This window comes from Pimephales promelas, chromosome 23 (genome assembly GCF_988280905.1).
Source record: "Pimephales promelas chromosome 23, fPimPro1.hap1.1, whole genome shotgun sequence".
In the NCBI taxonomy this organism is placed as follows: Eukaryota; Metazoa; Chordata; class Actinopteri; order Cypriniformes; family Leuciscidae; genus Pimephales; species Pimephales promelas.
The window spans coordinates 7,030,826-7,053,238 of record NC_142791.1 but is presented as its reverse complement, the minus strand read 5'-3'; the positions used below and the strand labels follow the sequence as shown (position 1 = coordinate 7,053,238).

Below are 22,413 nucleotides of genomic sequence, written 5' to 3'. Positions count from 1 at the left end.
TATGTATCTTTTTTCAGATACATTTAATTCTTCAAAAATATCCAAACTTCTCCGGTCCAGCCGCTCAATATACTGAACCCCCATTACATATAGCGAAGTAGTGAGTGAGTGGTAGAAAAAAACAACAACAAAGCTTCTAAAAACATTCCAGGTTATTTTATCATTTTGTTCAATGTTGCAGGTAAAATACAGGCATTATCTCCATAGATGCTTTTTTCCATCTTTCAGTAGACCTCAATTATCATAGCATTTGATATCTCTTCCTATCTGCGAGTTTTCAGCACACTGTCCACCTCCGCATATCGCCAACCCTTCTTTTTGTCTGGAATTCTCCGCACAGCTCTTTCTTACTTTGAAAGCATCTCTCTATTAATGTAAATTGTTAACAGGTGTTTGAGAAAGGTTTGACCAGTCTGCTCTGGCTCCCTCTGTAATTAAACCATTCACATTTAAATGTAAGTTGCACATTTTTTAAGGGGTCATTTCTGAGGAGAAGCACTTTTCTTTGCGAGGACCCAAACAGAGAGATGGCATAATAGCAACAGAAAGCTGTAATCAGACCATCGTGGATAAACAATAAACCTGTCTTCAAAAACACTTTTTACACAAGCTTTCTTTTATCTCCAGACTTGTCAGTCTGTTGATGAAGCTGCGTCTTTTTTTTTTTTTAGCTGAGAGCCGTAGCTGAATTATTTGCCTGTTCATCATCACGACATCATCTCATATTCTCACAATTACGGGCATATTTGAATGTGTAGCTTGAATAACCGGAGGCTTACATTGTTTTATTCTGTGTGTTTTTGTCTTTATCGCCTCCTCGGGGTCCCTGGGTAATTCAAATTTTCATCTACAATCCCAAACGTTGCGATAGTTTCCTTTTAAATGTTACTTAAACCTTGCTATCTTTGCAGAAGTTATTTCTCCTTCGAAAAAAAAGAAAGAAAACTCTGCTGCTTCCCCAGTGAACTAATTATCAGTCTTACGGTGGGGTTTGTTTTCTGAGGCTGATGCCCCATGGGAAGCTTGACGTGACAGTCTGGCTGCTCTTTCTAATGGCGAGAGGGAGGGGAGGATGAGGATGAGGCGGTCGGCATGCTGTGGTCCTGTTGCTCCATGTGCAGTTTTTTTTTCCTTTCAGGTTAATTATCCTTTTAGCTTTTATGCATGTGTGGCAGTGTGAGGTCAGGCATTAATATTTGAATGCAAGAGGGAGGTGGTTTTCTTCCGACAAGGGCCTTTGGAGACCTGTCTGACCCAGTTGCCACAGAGTCGTTCACACATGATGGCTTACAACGACCCGCTGGCTCAGACAAAAGCCTGCATCTGGAGTCACATCTGTGACTGGGATGGCTGTGATGTGACAAGCTTCCTGCTATACAGCCAGAACCTTTCACTGCTTATTACCGTAAAAGAGCCATTAAGGAAGAGGAGAGACTACTGCATTACTGAAACTTTGCTTTCAGGTTTTATTATTCTTATGTTGAAAAGGGGTTTAATGAAAGCTAAAATGGCTTTACCTTTTCCTGATGGAATATTGAAATACTCTGGTTTGTTTGACCTTTTCAAGGTCACACGATCTTCAAAACAAAAATGCAAGAAAGTCTTTTCTAAATTAGTATTAAAACTATATATCTTTAAAACAAGCTGCATTTTCTTGAAGCAAAACTGCATAGGAGATTTAGGGCACTATTTTAACAATCTAAGCGCATGACTTAGACTTAGACTTTTTTTTAAATATTATATCTTGAATTAAAATCATATTTCTTACTTATATTTTGTGAGGAAGGAAAGAAGGAACCTAATGCAATATATGCATTTGTGTGTTCATTCAAAGTGAATATAGAAAAGTACTGCAATACTTTTTACAAATAACCTGTTATGATTGGCATATAATTAAAATAAATCCTATCTATACCATGCTACTCTATCAATCAAAAAAAAAAAGTCATTTTTGACCGCATAATTGCAGATAACTCAACCAAGAGCTGAATATAAATGTATAGGATTTTACTTTCTAATCGGCCTTGTTTTTGTTTCTTACAAAACAAGGTCATTATTTTTGGCCCTGATGCATGAGAGTTTCCTGTGTGAGGGTAAGACACAGTCTCTCTCTCTCTCTCTCTCAATACATAAGCCTTATACCTGAGAGGCTACATTCATTTGCTTTATTGTTATTCTTTTCTCAGAGCCAGTGTTTGAGTCTTGAGGGCTGTAAGATTCATTCTTATCAGCAGAGCCGTGACTCTGAACGGAGAACCATGTTTTGTTTTTGCAGAGGATATTTTGTTCTGAAAATCACAAGTTCATGTGGTTGAAAAAAATCTGGGGCGGATAAATTGTTACAAAATATAGTAATTGCTGTCTTTCTCTCTTTTTTTTATTTTAAACAAATTGGGAGAATAGATGATTGACATTTACTGAAATACCTGTCAATCAGAGGATCAAACTACTGTAAATTTTATTAGAGTTTTATTTCTATTAATTTTCCTTTAAATCCTTTTTAAACCTGTTATCATGTCTAAATACATATTAATAATGCCTTTGATTTGATGTTATAGTCTTTCAATATACATTAAATAAACATGAAAAGTAAAGAGACCAAATAAAACAATTATATTTGAAAAAAATATGCCAGAATTTGTAAATTAAGGGCCTATCTAGTTTTAGACCAAATAAAGTTGGCTAATATTTCCTATAAATTAAAGAAAAATATTTATTTTTTTAAAATTAAATTGCAACTTGAGTAACAGGGTTAAATATCAATTCATGTAAAAATGGAAACATTTGATTTGTTCCCAACTAGCCCATTAAGTTAATTGTATCACACAACATTTGTGAATAAAATATTTTTATATTTTAAGTCCCGAGACACCAAATTCTACTGTAATTATTATATGTTATCATTCAAAGCTGTCACTGAAAATGCATGTGTCTTTCCCTCCATTTTACCCATTACTTGTACAGCTACAGTATTTGCTCTATCTTTTACCTCCTCTCTCCCTCGGTGACAAAAGACCACTTATAGACTTCATGTATACTTGCATAGAAGGCTTTTGGGGAAGGCCAGGCCATGCAAAGAGGGATGATCTTTTTTTTTTTTTTTTTTTTTTTAATTATTGGTCGCTATGCGCCTCTGTTTCAAAAACACAACCAGGCTTTGACTTGTTCTCTTCACTAGTCTTTTCTATAGATTTTCCGTCTCTGGCTAGAGTTTTAATTTTTTTCTCCATCAGTTCAGTGTGCTATAAAATATCTGTTTATATGCTGTTGACTCAATCCTGACCTACGGTATTTGAAAATAACAACGGCTGAACAACTCCCACTCAGTCAGACTGTTTACAGTGCAACACAAGGCAATACACAGCCATTTCGGACAGATATCGATGCCGCGCTGTCCAAAGGCCACTAAAAACCTACGATATGAAGCGCTCAATATGAAAAATCAATTTTCTCATCCAAAATGTGTTTTTGCCTTTTGTGCAAGATAAATGTGCATTATAAACGGCCAGTATAGAGCCGTATGATTTGAAATAATTATATATTGAAGAATCAATCCACCGCCTGTGGTGTTCTAAAGCCCTGCGGTAATGGTGTTTCTGACAAGGAGCCGCTAAATCCCTCTGTGACTGATATAACAGAACAGCAGTCCTAATACTGAGCCAAATCTTCTTTTTCCTTTGACAGAGTCCACGGTGTTCTTTCCTCAGGCCAGCTTTGCTGTGGAAGAAGATATCGGAGAACTCCTGATCCCAGTGCACAGGAGGGGAGATGTCAGTGAGGAACTGATGGTGGTCTGTTACACCCAGCAAGGTGCAATACACAGCATACTCAACTTTATATATGCTTTTGTTTTTTATGCAGACTGTCTTTATATTTAATAGAATGGCAGATTATGATGGCCAAAAGTACTGCACAAATACTAATCTGGATCTATTATAATAATATATATTATTATATATATATATATATATATTAAATAACATATAATAAATATTATATATATATATATATGTGTGTATATATACAGTATGTACTGTATATATATATATATATATATATATATATATATATATATATACATTAAATTAATGTTAAATATTGAATATTAATAATAAATAATAGTATATAAATATGCAAATTTTATGTACATTTTTTAAAAATTTTACGTTATTTACTTTCCTGTAATGCTTTTTGTTTGTAGTGAAACTGCAGGGAGTTTCTATAGAAATTCTATGCTAAATTAAATAAAAATGTATCATTAAAAATTAAAACATTTTAAATTAACAAAAACAAATATAATATATATTCTATATTTAGTTTTAAATAAAACATTTTTTTATGCCAACAGCTTGGTTGAAAAATTCATTAAAATTATTGAATGTTTAGTTTAGTCTTAGTGTGTACAAATACTGTAAATAATTGATTCACAACACTTGAGCTGAGCAATATTCTTGTTTTCTTAATTTGCGGAAATGGTATAGTTCAATCAAAACTGAACATTTTGTCTGTGGAACACAAAATTAAATGTTTTTTTCAAAGAACCTTGGATGAATGGATGGATGGATGGGTGGATGGATAAACGGGTGTAAAGTCTTTTGAAGTTATGCAATAGCTTTTTGCGACGAACATTGCCTCATTGCCTTGAAATGGTTTGGTCTGTCATTCATTCTAAAACATCATTCATTTTTGTGTGTTTCTACTTTTGTGTCCTATTTTTAAAAAAAATGCAATGTTGAGTGTATAATAACAGTCGTTTTTGAAAACTTTCATTGTCATTTTTGGGTAAACTCTCTCTTTGAAGATTCATACTTGCAACATATCCTCAGATGTGTCTTATGTGGATTTGAATGAATTCCCTGCGTGTGTCCTTTCTGTGTCTGCTGCAGGTTCGGCCACAGGAACCGTCCCCACTTCTGTTCTGTCCTACTCCGATTACATCTCCCGTCCAGAGGAGCAGGCCAGCATTTTGCGCTTTGATAAGGATGAGACAGAGAAGCATTGTCGTGTGGTGATCATTGACGACTCACTGTATGAGGGCGAGGAGAGCTTCAACGTGACCCTCAGTATGCCTATTGGAGGCCACCTGGGGCCAGAGTACCCCACTACGAAAATCCGCCTCCTGCCGGACCTGGACGATGGTAAGTACTTATTTGCTTTTGTATGATTTAAAGGAACAGGAAATTTTCTCTCCATGAAGTATTGATTATAACTTTGACAGTTTGATGATATATACACGTGACCTGAACAACGAAAGTTGCAAACGTGCAGTGGGTTGAATAAGAGCCGTGGCTTAGTGGTCAGCGCACATGCTCTTGGGCTGTGGTGGTCATGTTGGAAATTTGAGTTTGAGTCTGGCTTCCTGTTCCAGTTTTTTCTCCCTCTCTCCCTTATCCTTTTTTATCAATAAAAAGTGCCAAAAGTATCAAATTAAAAATAAATATAAACCGTTTTCTTTGAATAAAAAATGGAAACAAGGAAGCAGACTTACAATTCAGTCTGTGAACCATACAAATTGGAGCTATTCACAGTCCATATCATGCTCAGACAGATATGTATTTTTTAGTTCAACACACAGTGATATTTAAGGAGCAGTTTATCTTTCTCCAAAGCCTTGTATAGCGACAGAATTTTAGCGTGTCTCGTGTGCACACGGCAGCCAGCGGATGAACCCGGAATAGACACAATGCACATGTAAATGGGCAACGCTGAAGTTTGCTCTTTCTTCTCCAGCGTTATGAGGCCTGAAATCACAGATAAAGTTGAGTTATTCTAAAGCCGTCTTTCCTCAAAGCAATAGAATTAATTATTTTTCGGTGGAAAGCGAACAGATTTTTGTTCTTTTATCTCTGTTTTGTTGTTATTATGGCACCTCTCAAAAGTTTGCCGAGGAAAATAGGAGCCGCTGGCTTAGCCCACCTAATACAGAAGGCGTGAAATTGTACTCGGGAGAGAGCTGGGAGGGGTCGAGTTCATCCTTTGGCTCACCATGACTAGGAAACTATATATTAACATATATGTATATAACGCTGTGTGTCTGAATCCCTTTGCTGCTCAACGCTGAACGTGGGTTAGTGGCGAGGGGAACGCTTTCATCAAGTTAAGTTCAGCTGAGCATTCTGCGTTCGGTGTATCTGACAAATAGTATTAAAGCGTAAATAGTGTGTGTGTGCGTTTAAGAAAGGGGCTGTGTAATTAGAGGATGTTCTTGGCACTTTGTTTTGGCATGTCTGTCTGACACTTTATCTAGCTCTCTTTCTCACACACGAACAGTACACCTCAGGCTACTAAAGTTTTTTTCTGGGGTAATCCTCTTGTCTGTGTTACAATATCCTAAGGGTATTAGATCGTATCTGCCTCTATCTTAGGCTGTTATCAGTAAATCTGGGCTAAAACTACCGAAACATCAATCAGCAGCTTGTAATAGCAAAACACGCCTTACATTCAGGGATAGAGCTGCAAATGAGTGTATCATTCCAGCTTATTGTGATTATTTAAGCTTAACGTAGAGGTTACAAGGCTCCTACAGGCTTTAAACATTTATTATAAGATAAGTGTAACTACTATAAATTGTCTTTACTTAATCCAGGACATGAGCTGTGAAAGATACAATTCTGTGGACAATATACTTACAGTATTTTAAGACAACGTAAGCATATTACAGCACCGCAAGGTCGGAAACAACATTATTCTTCCCTCTAAAATACCAAATTTCTTTGTATTACAACAAACTTAAATTGTTCAAAATCAACAGTCAACAAAAATGTGCATTTATACTCTATTCTGTAATGAAAGGTATTGATAGAAATAGTTCAATGACTTTTAAAATAGTAAAATGAAATGACTATTTCACACACACAAAAAATGTAAATAACTTTTATTCAGCAAGGTTGCAATAAATTGATCCAAAGTGATTGTAAAAACATTTATAAGGTTACAAAATATTTCTATTTCAAATAAATGCTGTTCTTATGAAGAATGCAGAATGCTGAAAAAATATTTAGAAGCAACTGTTTTCAAAATTGATAATGATATGAAATGTTTCTTGAGCAGTAAATCAGCATATTATTATGATTTCTGAAGGGTCATGTGACACTGAGAGTGGCATGGAGTGGAGCTTTGCATCACAGGAATAAAATATATTGAACATAATGTTAAAAATAGACAACAATTCTTTTGAATTGTAATAAAATTTCACAACAGTAATGTTTTTTTCCTGCCTTTTGGATCAAATAAATGCAGCCTTGGTAAACATAAGAAACCTCTTTCATAAACTTTAAAATAACACAAACTTTAGAACGGTTGTGTATGTGTACATGCTTTCTATTTCATAATAATTTTAGAGCATTGCTTCATTGGCTTAGCATCGTGATCATTTCAAATTAATTCATTCTTTCTTTTTTCCTTTTGAAAAAAAAAAAATGCTTGAAAAACACTAACAGCAATACATGCCACAGCAGCCTTTGTTTGTCTCTCTGTGTGTGTACAGAGCTGTTTTTCTACATTCTTTCTATTTGAAATGCTGACTGTGAATAAAAATGAAATTCTACATAACCCCTAAATCTGTCAGTCTCTCTATTTCTCTCTTGTCGCACATATGCTTGAATTATTGATCTGGTGGCCCTAGTTTGGCTGCTCGAGTAGATTGTGTATCATTTCTGTTTTTATTTTTCTGTTTATCAAGGTTTCAGAACCGAATGAAGAGAGTCTACGAACTATTTTCTGTTCCATTTAGATTTATGTCGAGTGGTTAACTGCAGATGGAGAGATAAACAACTCCTCCCAAACGACCAGACACCTTGAGGAAAAAGTGTGTGTGTGTGTGTTTGTGTGTGTGAGGCAGGAGTTTGCAGGTAAACAGACAAAGGTTGACTCCCTCAGGCAATGCAGGGATGATTTTATCTCCGAATGCTGGAGAGAAGATCTCCACGAGCGAGGAAAGAAGGTCAAAACTACAGATGAAAATTCAGTCCAAAACTCAATTACTCTCTCTCAGTTGCGTGTATGTGTGCCAAACATGAGAACGGGTTTGATGCTGTCTGTGTATGAGATAAACCATGTTGGGAAGTTACTACATCTTGGGAATGAACTATAATTTTTCCAGTTGCTTGAAAGTAGAGTTTGGAAGTCCAGTCCATTCTTCTGTCTCTCTCTGAGGGTTAATGAACTGCATCAAAACAAACAAGGTCCGGATGCCGAGCTCAGTGTTATTTGGCCGACAGCGACTGAGCTCACTGCGGATTACAGTGAGGACAGGAATAAAGAGTACAACAAAAACTAGTGGAAATAGTCTAACATAGCCAGATTGCAAGGTATTCTTGCTACTTAAACAGAAAGAGACCTCTTGATTTACAGTATTTGTAAAATGAACAGTCATAGGCTACTGAAATTGAGAATTTGCTGCAAAATATACCTGCACAGGGAAATTAAATGAGCTGTAAGCAAGAAATTTAGTTCAATTAATTATGGAGGTAATAATACGACAAAATGATTTGAATTTGAATTTGTAAATTTGAATTATTTGCAAGTGTAATTTAACAAAGTAGAATTTTAGGTGTTAGTTTAAAATAAATAGTTCTGAATTTGAATTTTTTTGTAACGAATATTGAACGTTTGAACAAACGTATCAAACTGAAAGGATTTTGTGGCTGAATTTTATTGACATTTATTTTCAAATAGCTAGTTTTTTGTTCTGAATTAAAATAAATGTTCAGTTTTAAAAAAATACAGATTCAAGTTTTCAAGATGAAGAAATTCGGAACTTCAAATTCATTCAGTCTCAAAAATTCAATTTTTAAATTATTCAGATTCAATAGATTTCAGATTTAAAAGATTCAGATTCAATTTTAACATGAAATAGTTCTTTGAATTGTAATACAATTTTACAACAGTAATGTTTTTCCTGTGTTTTGATCAAATAAATGCAGCACAACAGACATCTTTAAAAAAAAAAAATGTTTAAAAAAAAATCGTACAGACCCCAAACCTTTGAATGGTACTGTATATTATATCTTTTCCCAGATAGCACATCATGCATATCATAGAGACGTCAATTTATTGTTATTATTTATTGTGAGAGCAAAAAGTCAGATATTAAATAGGTGTACATTACATTACATTACATTATAGGTTTTTTAAGCCATTGAAAAGAACTTGATGTTATATTTACAGCTCTGGAGATTGGCTGAAAACGTTTGTGTGAGCAAAGATGGCAGATTCCTAATTGTGTTCTCCAGATGAGCAACTGCCATTGTGATGAATGGGAATACTATCGTATCGCTCTCTGAATATAATATAATAAATATGTATAATATAATGCTCTAAAATGCATAGAAATGCTCGTATCAAAAGTTCAGGGTGCGTAAGATTATGTTAATGTTCATGAACACCAAGGCTGCATTTATTTAATCAAATCAGTGATCAAAAACTGTAAAAAAACATTTTTTTTTCTATTTTAATATAATTATTTTAAAATGCACTTCATTACTGTGATGCAAATCTGAATTTTTAGCTGAAATCACTCTAATATGCTGCTCAAGAAACATTTCTTATCACTGTTTTGTGTGTAAAATGCATTGAATGGACAGTGGGAGGTCTGTACGTGTGCCGCCTGAGGCTGAGACGTCCAAGAACCAGAGAATAATGCCTGAAATGATGCTTTCTACTCGACATTGTTTGTATGACAGTGTAGCCCTGGGTGGAGGTGGAGAATATGAGAAGTACATGTCTGTTTGGTAGAAGTGTATCTACAGAGGCACCTGTCTGTAGTTTGAAATTAATGCCTTGACAGCATGCGCTTCTGTCTGACAGATGTTCATAGTTGGAGACTAGCAAGTGTTTATGTCTAGAGAAACTCAAATATTAGCAAACAACACGGCATGCTCTGACTGTCAATGAGCTTTGGATTCACATTAAATACACTAAATAACTCCCTCGTGCCTTAGCTTTCAGGGGTGTCGATTTCAGAACGCAGCATAAAGATGCACTCCAAACCCTGTAGATCATCAAGAACTGCCGCACACTGAGCTAAAATGGTGTTCTCAGTCAGAAGCATCAGAGAGCCAGCTGTCTGAAAAAATGCTTTGTGCTGTTTCCTGTTCTGGCATTTAGTGTGTGGAATGTGCACACAGGTATTATTGCTCATATAAATCTGTCTACTAAATCAGTGGTGTTGAAGCCGCAGGGCATAAAGACTGCCTCTGCATTAGCGAACCACCTGTGTAGCTCCAGACTAAATCAATACTTACTTTAATGCTCAGATGTGGATAGTGGACCCGTGCTCGTGCTGTTTGGTGCTATTGTAGTTTATGTTGGTTTAATTTATTCTTTTTATTGATTTTGAAAATGTATCATGGTTGTATAGTATCATGTGGTCTAGAGGAAATGCAATATTACTGTTAAATATCTATCTGTCTGCTTGTCTGTCATTTTTAATAATTAATACTGTTATTCATCAAGGACGTGTGAAATTGATCAATAGGGCAGCAAAGACTTTTACATTGGTACAAAATATTTCTACTTCGAATAAATGCTGTTCATAAAAACTTTCTATTTATCCTAAATAAAAAAATGTAATGTTTTTATAAAACATTTTTAAAACAACTGTTTTCAACATGGAAGACATTTCTTAAATAAATTATTTAAAATTAGATTAAATTTGACATTTTTTCCATTTAATTTTAAAATTTTATTTTACAATATTACCGTTTTTACTGTATTTTTGGAAAAATCCAAATCCAAAAATCTATATTGTTTAATTGATCTATAATGTTTATATATATATATATATATATATATATATATATTTATATAAATTGTAATTTAATAAGATAAGTATTTTTCTAACTACAGGCAATGAAATGTTTTAAATATTCATGCAAAGTCTAAAAATATTTCTAATGCATGTGTTTTGTAAGGTAGTGAGAGAATCAATGTGATACTCGAATAAAACTAAAAATTAGGGCTGGGCAACGATTAATCGCGATTAATCGTATCCAAAATAAAAGTTTGTGTTTACATAATATATGTGTAGTGCATATAATTATTTTTTTTATATAAAAACACACACACATGCATGTTTATATTTAAGAAATATTTGCATGTAAATACTGTATATATATATTATACATAATTTACATAAAATATAAATATTAATATTTATGTATTAATAACACATTTTTTCTTAAATATATACATGCATGTATGTGATTTTTTTTATATATATACAAAATATTTATACACAGTACACACATATATTATGTAAACACAAACTTTTATTTTGGATGCGATTAATCGTGATTAATCGTTGCCCTGCCCAACTAAAAATACACAACATTGCGTGTAATGCATTTTTATGATTATTGTGGTAATATAGCTGGGGTTTTTTTCTTATCACCATTGCAGTTATTTTCTAAAGGCTTTTATTTAGGAAAAAAAATATTTTTCTCAACAAATAATATATTTTGCATTATAGAAATAACAGTTTCCACTGATTTCACCACCGTAACGATAGTTCACCTGTGATTTAGTTTCACTACAAATCAGTTCAGCTATGGTTAATATGCAAGAATGTCATGAAGAAGATACTACATGTCAAAAACACTCGTTTGATGTCCCTTTTCAGAATCGTTTCCTTGTTGATAGTAATTTCAAATCTTATTTCTCCCTTGAAGTGTAAAAAAAGCTCCAGCTTTTGACAGATACAACTAAATACAGCACAGATCTCAATGCTTAGTTCACTGAAAGATGTTTCACAAATCTGTCAAAACTGCACAAACCCATCCGCACTGCACTCCATGCTACCGACAGACATGCTAGCGAGTTCAAACATGAATTTGCACAATCGAAGAACACACAGACTTTTTATCCATCATCTGAAGCTTTAAAAAGCGCTGACAGACTCGTGCCTGGCTTCCGGAAATAGACATGTCGTGCTGAGGTTTTGATTGGACCAGGACATCTCGGGGGTAGACAGCCACCAATATTTGCCAAATATAATGGAGGTTTTGAAAGAACACAAGCTATTTTTGATAATTGGAATATGGATCTAACGGTGCTGCAGATGAAAACGTGTCCGTCTAATCGAAACTCTCTTTGTTTGGACACTTGGTTATGGATTATCCCCATGTCCATGCGGGTTTGATAATGAGCTGTTTAGTCTAATTGTATCTTCTTCTATATAAAATTGAATCTTGTGCAAGTTTGCTCTCTGTGGCGCAAATGTCGTCACACACCTGTTTTGTGCATGAATCCTTTCTCATTAGCCCTATACTGAGTATGATAACGCTCTGATGATTCAGCACAGTTCATATATGCTGTGATAAATCCTGAAATGGGTTTGCTTGATGCTTCTGGCTGTGTGTCCAAATATAATGCAGTGTGAGATTTTACCCAGAGGGGCTTTAACCTTCAGCTTCACCCTTCGTCTCATGCGGCTCTGACTATTTCAACACACTAATTCTTTTTTAATGCTTCCTCTCATTTTCAACAATTGAATCATTTTAAAACATCTTAACCGTGAATACTTCTGCCCTACAAAGCAAAAAGGCCTCGGTTAAAAATGAGTTATTATTAGGGCTGTGAAACGATTAATCGCGATCCAAAATAAAGGTTTGTGTTTACAGAATGTATGTGTGAACTGTGTATATTTATTTTGTATATATAAATACACACACATGTATATATTTAAGAAAAATGTGTAATTTATATATAAAATATTTATGTATATTACAATATATATATATATATATATAGTATATAAGAAAATATTTCTTAAATGCATGCGTGTGTGTGTTTATATATACAAAATAATTATACACAGTTCACAGTTCACACGCATGTATTAGGTAAACACAAACTTTTATTTTGGATGTGTTTAATCGCGATTAATAATTTCACACATGCATGTATATTTAAGAAAAATGTGTAATTTATATGTAAAATATTTATGTATAGTACAAATATATATATATATATATTCAGTATATAAGCAAATATTTCTTAAATATATACATGCGTGCGTGCGTGCGTGTGTGTGTGTGTGTTTGTATTTATATATACAAAATAATTATACACAGTTCACACACATGTATTATGTACATAACACAAACTTTTATTTTGGATGCGATTAATCGTTTCACAGCCCTAGTTATTGTAATTTTCATGACATTCAAGGAATCCTTTATGTGACAAAACATCTTATCTCAAATGTGTGTCGTTTTTGGAGAAAAATGGTGCAGCTATATTTTTGAGCATATGCAGAATTATTTAACATTTATGATTAACTAAATACATGAAAATTAGCTGAAGTCTATTGCAGATATAGATTTCTGTACATGCTTATAACTACATTGTGAACTTGCTCTCTGGTGTTCATTAGCAGGTGTTTTGACTGTTCCAATATGGCGAATGGAGAGCCTATTGAGTCATCTATATATGGCTGTGTATCAGATGCATCTGCACTAACCCCACAACTAGAAATTAAGTGTTTTTGGTCTGTTCATTTCTTAAAGATATACAACAACATCTACAAAAACTTAGATCAGGGTATTTATATGCTAGTGAACATGAATCTAAAATGACACATTAAACCCTGTAATTTGTGACCTGATCTTATGTTTGGAGTGTGTTCTGAACAGAGAGATTACAGGCCTTTTTGTAAGTGGCTTCCTGTAGATAATGCGAGATGACAGCTGTTGAATCCTCGCAGGAACCTCTGCTCTTAGACGCCGCGGGTGAGAAAAACAGAAACCTCCACGCAAGGTGTCAGTTTGTTGTCATGGAGACTGGCGTCCACTGTTCACTGAGATGGTGAATGTAGTGGTTATGAAAAAAAGCTGGTTTTAGCTATCGTAGGCTACACGTTTTATTTCTTGGTAGAAGGCTGATTTACTATTCAGTACATCATTTGTTCAAGGTTTTTCGCAAACTTTACTATTAAGTGATGTTTTTGTAGTTCTTGTATGTCACAGAATAAAAGGGTGAAGAGTTGAATTTTAGAGATGGTTCATGTACTATAATTTCAATAACTGCAATCAACAGGGTTTCTGCAGCTTGCTTTTTGAGTGTTTAGGCTTTTTGAGGATTCAGTTTTCATTGTAGGGTGGTTATGTCCACACACTGCAAAGACACGTTTATATGCAAACACCATTGTAAAAGTAAATTTTGCATCCGATGACCCCTTTAAGGACATAATTAAGTATTTGGCAGTATATGGGAAGTTGTGTGTGGAGTGATGGATCACAATGACAACGAGTTACATGGTGATCATGCCCCAGAGCGGTGTCTTCGAAAATCTGCTGAGAAATATAATAATAAATGCATTTCTACCACTTTTTTCAACAAGTAAATGCTCCTGCCCAAATTGCAAAGACAACCAATAAGTGGCTTGATAACAAGCTGAGAGCAATATTTGGTCTCACATTAAACTCAAACGAACTGAGAGACATTTTTCAACTACTCATGAACTGATTTAAGCCATTAACATTGAGTGAAACAACACTGGCTCTTCTTCCAAAAGCGGTCTGCATTTTTAGTGTTACTTTATCTACAGTATTTGTGTACTTCTAAATCATTTTGGTTTGGCGTATTCTTTTGCCCAGGAGTGTAATGTGCTATACATGAATAAATGGCTAAACATTGCAAGAAAAATAATAGCATTAAATAAAATAATTAAACATTTTTGTTTTTTGAATGCTTTTCAAATTTGAAGAATGTCACATTCCCGGAAAAATTATGAAAATTCATTATTCTTAGAAAATTGTCTGCTTATGCCCTTACAGCTCCTGTGTTCTACTTCGGCAATCAGGAGTATCACGTTGATGAGAGCGATGGCCACGTTGAAGTCCGTGTGTGGAGGACAGGGACGGATCTCTCGAAAAAAGCCACAGTCACTGTGAGATCCCGCAAAACAGACCCTGTCTCTGCTGAAGGTGAGTGATACCGGATTTTCCCAGTAATCCATTGTTTTTCCTGCATCCTCAACCAGCATTGTTACAATAACAGAATTCGTAATCATAACAGAGGTCAGCACAAGCCTCTTTTGGGGTTAAAAACTACTGTCAGGATTTACTTTCAGGATAAGACAAGCAGTGTAAAATTAGCAATGAAAAGGCACGGACAGTTATTTTTGCATCTTACCTATGCATATGCATTTTTAGGAGTTTCCCTTTCAGCTGCAATATTTAATGATGGAGAGTATTTAAAGGAATCATGCAACATGATTTACTAAGGTTTGTGCTAGTCAAAAAAAAACATGCCGTTTTGCACCTGTGTTGTTGGTAGATCACACGCACCTGATTATCACCGGCTCTGCTTACACAAATTTGCGAGCTCTTGATAGACTGCGTTGGTCATTATGGAAATGATCTGGCTGCATCTGTGTTTTTTAAAGGCACACTATGCAGGAATTCCGTTTTTGTGAAACAGCGACCCCTAGAGGCGATGTGGAGTACTTGTATTTAACGTTACTGTTGCCTACTCAATCTCCACAGACAGTTTTTAATATTTTATCTGACAATAACTACAAGGTTTTGCTTTAGTATAATTTAGGGACAATTAGGGCCGGATTCGGGACGACAGCTTAGATTTCGGGACTGTCACAAATTTTTCGGGACGTCTGGCTCTATTCTCTATTCATTCTGGTGAAATCACAAAATAAAATGCACACAAACTTAGAAATATGTACTTACTAGTCCATCGACAAGATCGCCAGGTCAGCATCACTGTTGCATCCAGTGGTGCTTTTTAGCTCGCGCCAACGAGTGAAAAGCCCCATCTATGGAAAAGAGTGCGACTCTTGTCTGGTTCCTCACTCGGTCAGATTATCTTTTCCTAGCCTCTTCCGACCGTGTTTTCTTCGCTTTTTCCATTGTCGAGTATCACGTCTCGACATGAATGCGCGCAAGTGTCTTTAAAAGTTGTTGTTGATGTTTGTGACGTTGTTGCCGTAAAGCATGGCGTAATTCTCGCGAGATTTGTCGGGGGGCGCTCCTCTCAAACTTTTATTGCTGGTTTTTCCAGCAGCATCCCCCCCAAGCGGCAACATTCTAATCTGAAAGATGAAGCCTACCCGGAAGTGCGATAAACTGCAATACATCTCAAATCCGCTAGAGGCAGGTCCCAAAAGGGAGCAAATATCCATAGACGTCATGTTATAATGTCCGTTTTCACAGCATAAATTCATATGTTTACAGTTTGGTCCCATGGACTTTTATTGTAATCTTCAATATGTTCCGCGTGCCTGACAACTGTGAGGGGGGTGAACTTTTTTCTAACTCGTTAGTTTAGATCATATTTAGATATAAAACGTATATAACAAATAAGGGCGGTTAACTTTGATTGACAGCTGATAACGGGCTGCGCCGAGTGAATTTGACGTCTCGGCCATGATCTGACACAACACATCATACCACCTCTGTATCCTTTCTGAAACTTTTGTATTTTGTATTTTCCAAGATTTTCCAGTTTGGCGCCGCCCATACCCCCCATAAACAGCTTCAAACCCGTACTTCAGAGAGTCTATGGGTGACATCACAGACGCTTTGTCCATATTTTTTACAGTCTATGGTCCCCCCAAGCTTTACTACCAGGATGATTCACCCTATTATGAGTTTGTTTACTATCGAAATGACTTTGAAGCTGTTATATTAAGGTACAAATCTTGCATAGTGTGCCTTTAATGTGCACACTGCACGGTGTCAGTAAATCACCTGCAGAACTTTCCACTCCCATCTGAACTTTATGGGATTGGGGTCTCGTGCTAATTAGTAAATCTGGCCCTTAGAAGAAGAGTCAATCTAATTAATGGCCAGTGAAACTCAATGTAAAACTAAATTAAGCCTTTTTTGGTTGAGGAAACCTAGCTTGCAGTATGTTCGAAAAAAAAAAATGCTACAAATTTGTGTAAAGAAATCTTTTCAATATCCAGTTCCTGTCTTCTCAGCAAACTCACGAACTGCAAAATGCTGAACAGGACAGTCCAGGGTCTTTCAGAAATGCGAGAGTTAGTGTTATTGACTCTTTTGGCTGAGTCCTTGAACAATTGACATGAGGAGCTCTTAGCAAAGCTGAAATATAAAAGAAATCTCTTTTCAACCGAATCTTCTGTGTTCAGCCAACCCAAACTTATCTATAAGTTCTGTACTGTACATTGATCCCTCAAAAAACAGCAGCAGCAGCAGTCTCTCTTGAGAGGATTAATCGAAAGTGAGAATCCTGTGCTTCTGCCATTAAACCATCTGACCTCTTTCTAACCATAGCCTTATTTCTGTGTTCATCCGCTAGCGGGGGTCGACTATGTGGGAATCAGCAGAAACGTGGACTTTGCAGCGGGTGTGAGCATGCAGATGGTCCGAGTCACCATCCTGGATGACCTAGGCCTGCCCGTTCTGGAAGGAACAGAGAGGTTTGAGCTTATTCTTCGGATGCCCTCCAATGGAATTCTGGGAGAGCCAGCGAAGGTCACAATCTTTATCAATGACTCCGTTTCAGACTGTGAGTATTTTTTAACAAAATTGTGACTGAGACAGACACACACACACACACTCACGTTGGATTTTCATGTTTAATGTGGATTTTCCATTGACATAATGATTTCTATACAGTACTTTCTATTCTATAATGTACTTCACTCATACTTTACCTAGGATTAACAATTGTTCCTGGTTATTAATAAGCTGAAGTTTCACACTTTATATTCATAAACCCTGGGTTAACATAATATTTGCATATTTGCTGTGTCAGTTTAATTGGACGAGCGCAGCATTCAGCCTGTTTACATAAAGGCTCCAGTATTGCACATCCTCATTTTATACATTGCCGATTATACTCTGAAGGTTTCTCTGAGTATACTATAAAGGTAAGAATAAAATAGTCTTTTCTTCACTCCAGTTTTTGCCTTTTCTTTCACCATTTGCCATTTTCCCCCTTTAAATGTTGAGCCTATTGTTTATGCAACACATGGTGTTTCTATGACTGTCCAAAGCATGTGAATTATACGAGGCATGCGATTGGGCACCTGTTGCTAAGCATCAAGCCGTAACATTCTAAAACCGCATTATTTGGTTTGTCAAAAGCAGTGCTAAACCTGCTCCAGAAACTGCGAAACGTTCCTCTACCCAGGGTTAAAAGCCGGATTTAGAACAATGATAAGCAGTGTGAAAAGGCCTATAATGTTTCCTAGATTTGCCCACAGAATGAATGACCAGTTTTTTTCCATGATGCGTAGGTAGATGGTTGCATATTAGAGGATCTTGATTTGTATGTTCTTTTTTTTTTAGTGCCAAAGGTGCAGTTTAAACAGGCTGTGATGACTGCAGAGGAGAGTGAAGGTCACATCGCTGCAATGGTTCACCGCAGCGGAGACATCAGGCACAAGTCCACTGTACGTTGCTACACCCGGCAGGGCTCTGCACAGGTGGTGTCTGACTTTGATGAGAGACCCAACACGGATGCGTCCATCGTAACTTTCTTCCCTGGTAAACAACCTCTTATGCAAGCCGGGATTAAACTTGAAATAAACAGTTTCAAAAAATACAATTTTTCACCTTTATTTGCCCAAATTCAAGTAAGTGATATGACCCTTTTTGTAAGTTGGGATGTGCAATGGGGGTGAGGGGTGTGTTCAACTGAATAAACTAACAAACTAGTCAATTAAACAGTTGAGCAAAAAATCACATAGCTCACCTTTGCAAGGTGCGCCATTAGTCGCTTTTTTTCACTGTCAGGCTGAACGGTAAGGAATGGTCCCAGTTATGTTTACACTTGAGCTTGGTTCGGCACGGCACCATTACAAACCGTTCTCAGCACTTTTGGCTGACCGTGTAGTGATGTCACCACTCAGAATTGGTCACTTGTCTGTTGCCTGACTGTCTGTAGTGCTTATTTGAGAAAGGTTTTGCTGATAATTAACTCACCCCCATGTCATCCAAGATGTCCGTGTCTTTCTTTCTTCAGTCAAAAAGAAATTAAGCTTTTGATGAAAACATTCCAGGATTTTCTCGAACGAACGAATCTTTTTCAAATCATTTGGTTCATTCAACGAACAAAATGAAGGAAATGACTCGAAAAAAGATTCGTTCATTTTGATAAACGAGTTCGGACAGGAGAGTCACGAACACGCATCACAGAACAGAGCAAGGCGAGCATTTGTGCTTATAAAACTTAAACTTTTTTATTTAGTTTTGAAATGACCCATCGCTCCGCTAGATAAGACCCTTATTCATCGTCTGGTGTCGTTTAAAGCCATTTGAAGCTGCACTGAAACTCTCATTTGGACCTTGAACCATTTGGTGCCCAGTGAAGTCCAATATATGGAGAAAATCCTGAAAAAAAGGTCATGAGGGGGAAAAAAATTAGCTGTTTTCAGACTTAGTCTCCATGTTTTGGTCCCTAGGTGAGGCTGACAAACCATGTGTGCTAAAACTGGTGGATGATTCTATTCATGAGGAGGAGGAGGAACTGCGGTTGGTTCTGGGAAACGCGAAGAGTGACTCTACGTATGGAGCGTCCATTGGCGAAATGAACGAAATGCTCATAAAGATCAATGACAAAACTGACAGTAAGAAAGAAACAAACTTTTTTTTGTATGTATGCATGTATGTTAATAACTAAAATAAATACCTGACATATAGGTTCTAGAATTTGGGTCAAACTTCAGTAAACTCTTACAAATTCTTTTTGGCTAGGAATCTCTTAATGAACAAAAACTTTTTTCAAACCATTCATTTTCCTCTGTCAGAGCCCATCATCAAGTTTGCCGAGACAAAGTTCAGCGCTAGCGAACCAAAAGAGTCGGATCAGGTGACGTTGGTGAAGATCCCCATCCGCAGGACAGGAGACTCTTCGAAAGTGTCTCTGGTGAGGGTGCACACAAAGGACGGCTCTGCCATATCCGGAGAAGACTACCATCCCATCTCCCTCGGTGAGGTTTCTAGAGGCCAGAACGGGTCATTTGCATTCTGAATATGATGCATCTAATTATCCTTGGTAGATTGGCAGGTGGCTCCAAGCAGCCTCCACATGCATGCATTTCCTGTCTACATCAGGTTAGATAGAGTTCAGGATGCAAATGACAAACGCAATCAGGTGTGGAAGCGTTTAGGAGAAGAAATATCAGGATGTTGTTTATCTTTTAGTGTGTTTATGTAATCAGATATTTTGTGTGTGCAGATGTTGAGTTTAAAGAGGGTGAGATTGAGCATGTAGTGGAGGTGGAGATTCTGTTTGATAGCATAAGAGAGATGAGAGAGGCCTTCACTGTCCACCTGAAACCAGACGAGAACATGATTGCTGAAATCCAGGTGGGAAATGTTCATGTTTCCCTGTTGTACCTTCTTCAAATTCGAAGTTTCATACACAAATAATGTTGAATTACAAGTCTGTGTCTCTTTGTGTTGCCAGATGACTAAAGCCATAGTGTACATCGAGGAGAGCAACAGTATGGCTGACGTCACGTTCCCTTCACTGCCTCACGTTGTGTCACTGTTACACTATGATGATGTGAGAAGAACCAAAGAAAATGCCCACCCAGCTGCTGGATACCCCGTCGTCTGTGTCACGGTAGGTTTGTCAGTAGAAAAAGTCAGTCAGAAGGTTTTCAGAATGTTTAAAGGAGTAGTTCACTTTAAAAAAAAAATAATAATAATAATTTACTCACCCCCATGTCATCCAAGATGTCCATATCTTTCTTTCTTCAGTCGAAAAGAAATTAAGGTTTTTGATGAAAACATTTCAGGATTTTTCTCCATATAATGGACACTATTGGTAACCAAACGGTTCAAGGTCGCAAACTGCAAACTGTTCAAAGGGCTTTAAACGATTCCAGACGACGAATAAGGGTCTTATCAAGCGAAACGATCGCTCATTCCGTGATGCACGTTCGTGACTCTCCTGTTCAAACTCGTTCATCGAAATGAACAAATATTTTCCCGAGTCAATTTGTTCATTTCGTTCGTTGAATGAACCAAATGACATGAAAAAAGATTCGTTCATTTTTATAAACGAGTTCGAACAGGAGATTTTTTTTTTAATTAAAAAAAATCATACCCCAAACTATTGAATGGCATTTTTTTTTTCATTGAAGCTGCATTATCTGATGTTCTTTCTTGTCCTTGTTTATTTCTCTGACTCATCCAGGCCTGTAACCCCAAATATCCCGACTATGACAAAACAGGCTCCATCTGCATTAGCGAGCGCATCAACGACACACTGACTCATTACCGATGGCTCATCGGCGCCCCCAGTGGTCCGGATGGCGTCACCAGCCCCATGCGAGAGGCTGACTTCGAAACCTTCTTTACGTCTTCCAAGATGATCACCCTCGACTCCATTTACTTCCAAGCGGGCTCGAGAGTGCAGTGCGCGGCCCGTGCCGTGAATACTAATGGCGATGAAGGTTTGGAGCTGAGCAGCCCCATTGTGTCTATTAGCATGGAGGAAGGTGAGCCCAAAACCATTACATTAAGTGGAATCATATAAAAATGGTTTGCTTTTGTATAGCAGCTCCTGAGCTGCTGGTTTATAATGTACTATTTGCAATGTGGAATTAGACTGTCAGTAGGTGGTAATATGCTTGAAGTAATGTTTCATGTCTTTGATGTTCCTGGGCAGGAATGTGCCAGCCACGTAAATTTGGGACAGTAGGTGCTGAGCCCTTTTCTGCCAAACTACGTTATACAGGCGCTGAAGACTCGGAATATGCCAATCTCATCAAGCTTACTGTCACCATGCCCCACATAGACGGTGAGAGAGTTATTTCCCCTCTGGCTGCCAGGTTGTTTGCTTAGTTCAGCTTCGACGTGAGAAACCCTACTTATATATTCCCTTTGGGGGGAAAGGGGTATTCTTGTGGGATTAATACGTTATTTGCTGTCAAAATTAAATATTACAGCTCTCTTCCAAAGCTTATATCAAAGTCTGAAATATGCATAAACATATCAAATGACACAAATTTGCCAACAGCGTTTTCCATCAAAATCATGTTTGTCTTCGATCAAAAAGATTTCTGGGATTAAAGTAATAAAAGAGTGCAAAGTAATTTGGGAATAAATTGTCACTAGTAATTTTTCACGTCAAAAATCTAGGCCAAGCAAGACCAACTATGGTTACGTACTTGCATTAATATTACCTTCTTAACTCATCAAAAGCTGCGTTAGCTGTTCTTTTTTTCCATAGCTTTTCCTACAATACTAAAAATAATATAATTATTATTTCACACAAAAATGATATCATTATTTACCCTAATGTTGTTCAAAACGCAAATCTTTATTTCTTCTGTGAAATTTTTGAAGATTGTCGCACATAAACAAATATTTCTCGTCCTCTGAAACCATATGATAGCTTTGTGTGAGGAAAAGATTCAAATGTAAGACATTAAATATACAAATATAAAATATATTCCTGTCTGTAGTAGTTCTC

At 36.5% G+C, this 22,413-nt stretch overlaps 1 protein-coding gene across 3 annotated transcripts in view; it reads left to right on the top strand.

Annotated features, from left to right (window-relative positions):
- frem2a (FRAS1 related extracellular matrix 2a) overlaps positions 1-22,413 on the top strand; it is a 56,555-nt gene that overhangs the window by 25,159 nt on the left and 8,983 nt on the right. For all 3 annotated transcript variants that reach the window (XM_039667524.2, XM_039667522.2, XM_039667521.2), the window contains exons 5-15: positions 3,685-3,810; positions 4,887-5,138; positions 14,778-14,927; positions 17,281-17,490; positions 18,276-18,473; positions 19,391-19,555; positions 19,736-19,918; positions 20,167-20,297; positions 20,398-20,556; positions 21,133-21,436; positions 21,607-21,738. In XM_039667524.2, the coding sequence (XP_039523458.2) occupies positions 3,685-3,810; positions 4,887-5,138; positions 14,778-14,927; positions 17,281-17,490; positions 18,276-18,473; positions 19,391-19,555; positions 19,736-19,918; positions 20,167-20,297; positions 20,398-20,556; positions 21,133-21,436; positions 21,607-21,738 (2,010 nt within the window). The remainder of the gene's footprint in view (positions 1-3,684; positions 3,811-4,886; positions 5,139-14,777; positions 14,928-17,280; positions 17,491-18,275; positions 18,474-19,390; positions 19,556-19,735; positions 19,919-20,166; positions 20,298-20,397; positions 20,557-21,132; positions 21,437-21,606; positions 21,739-22,413) is intronic.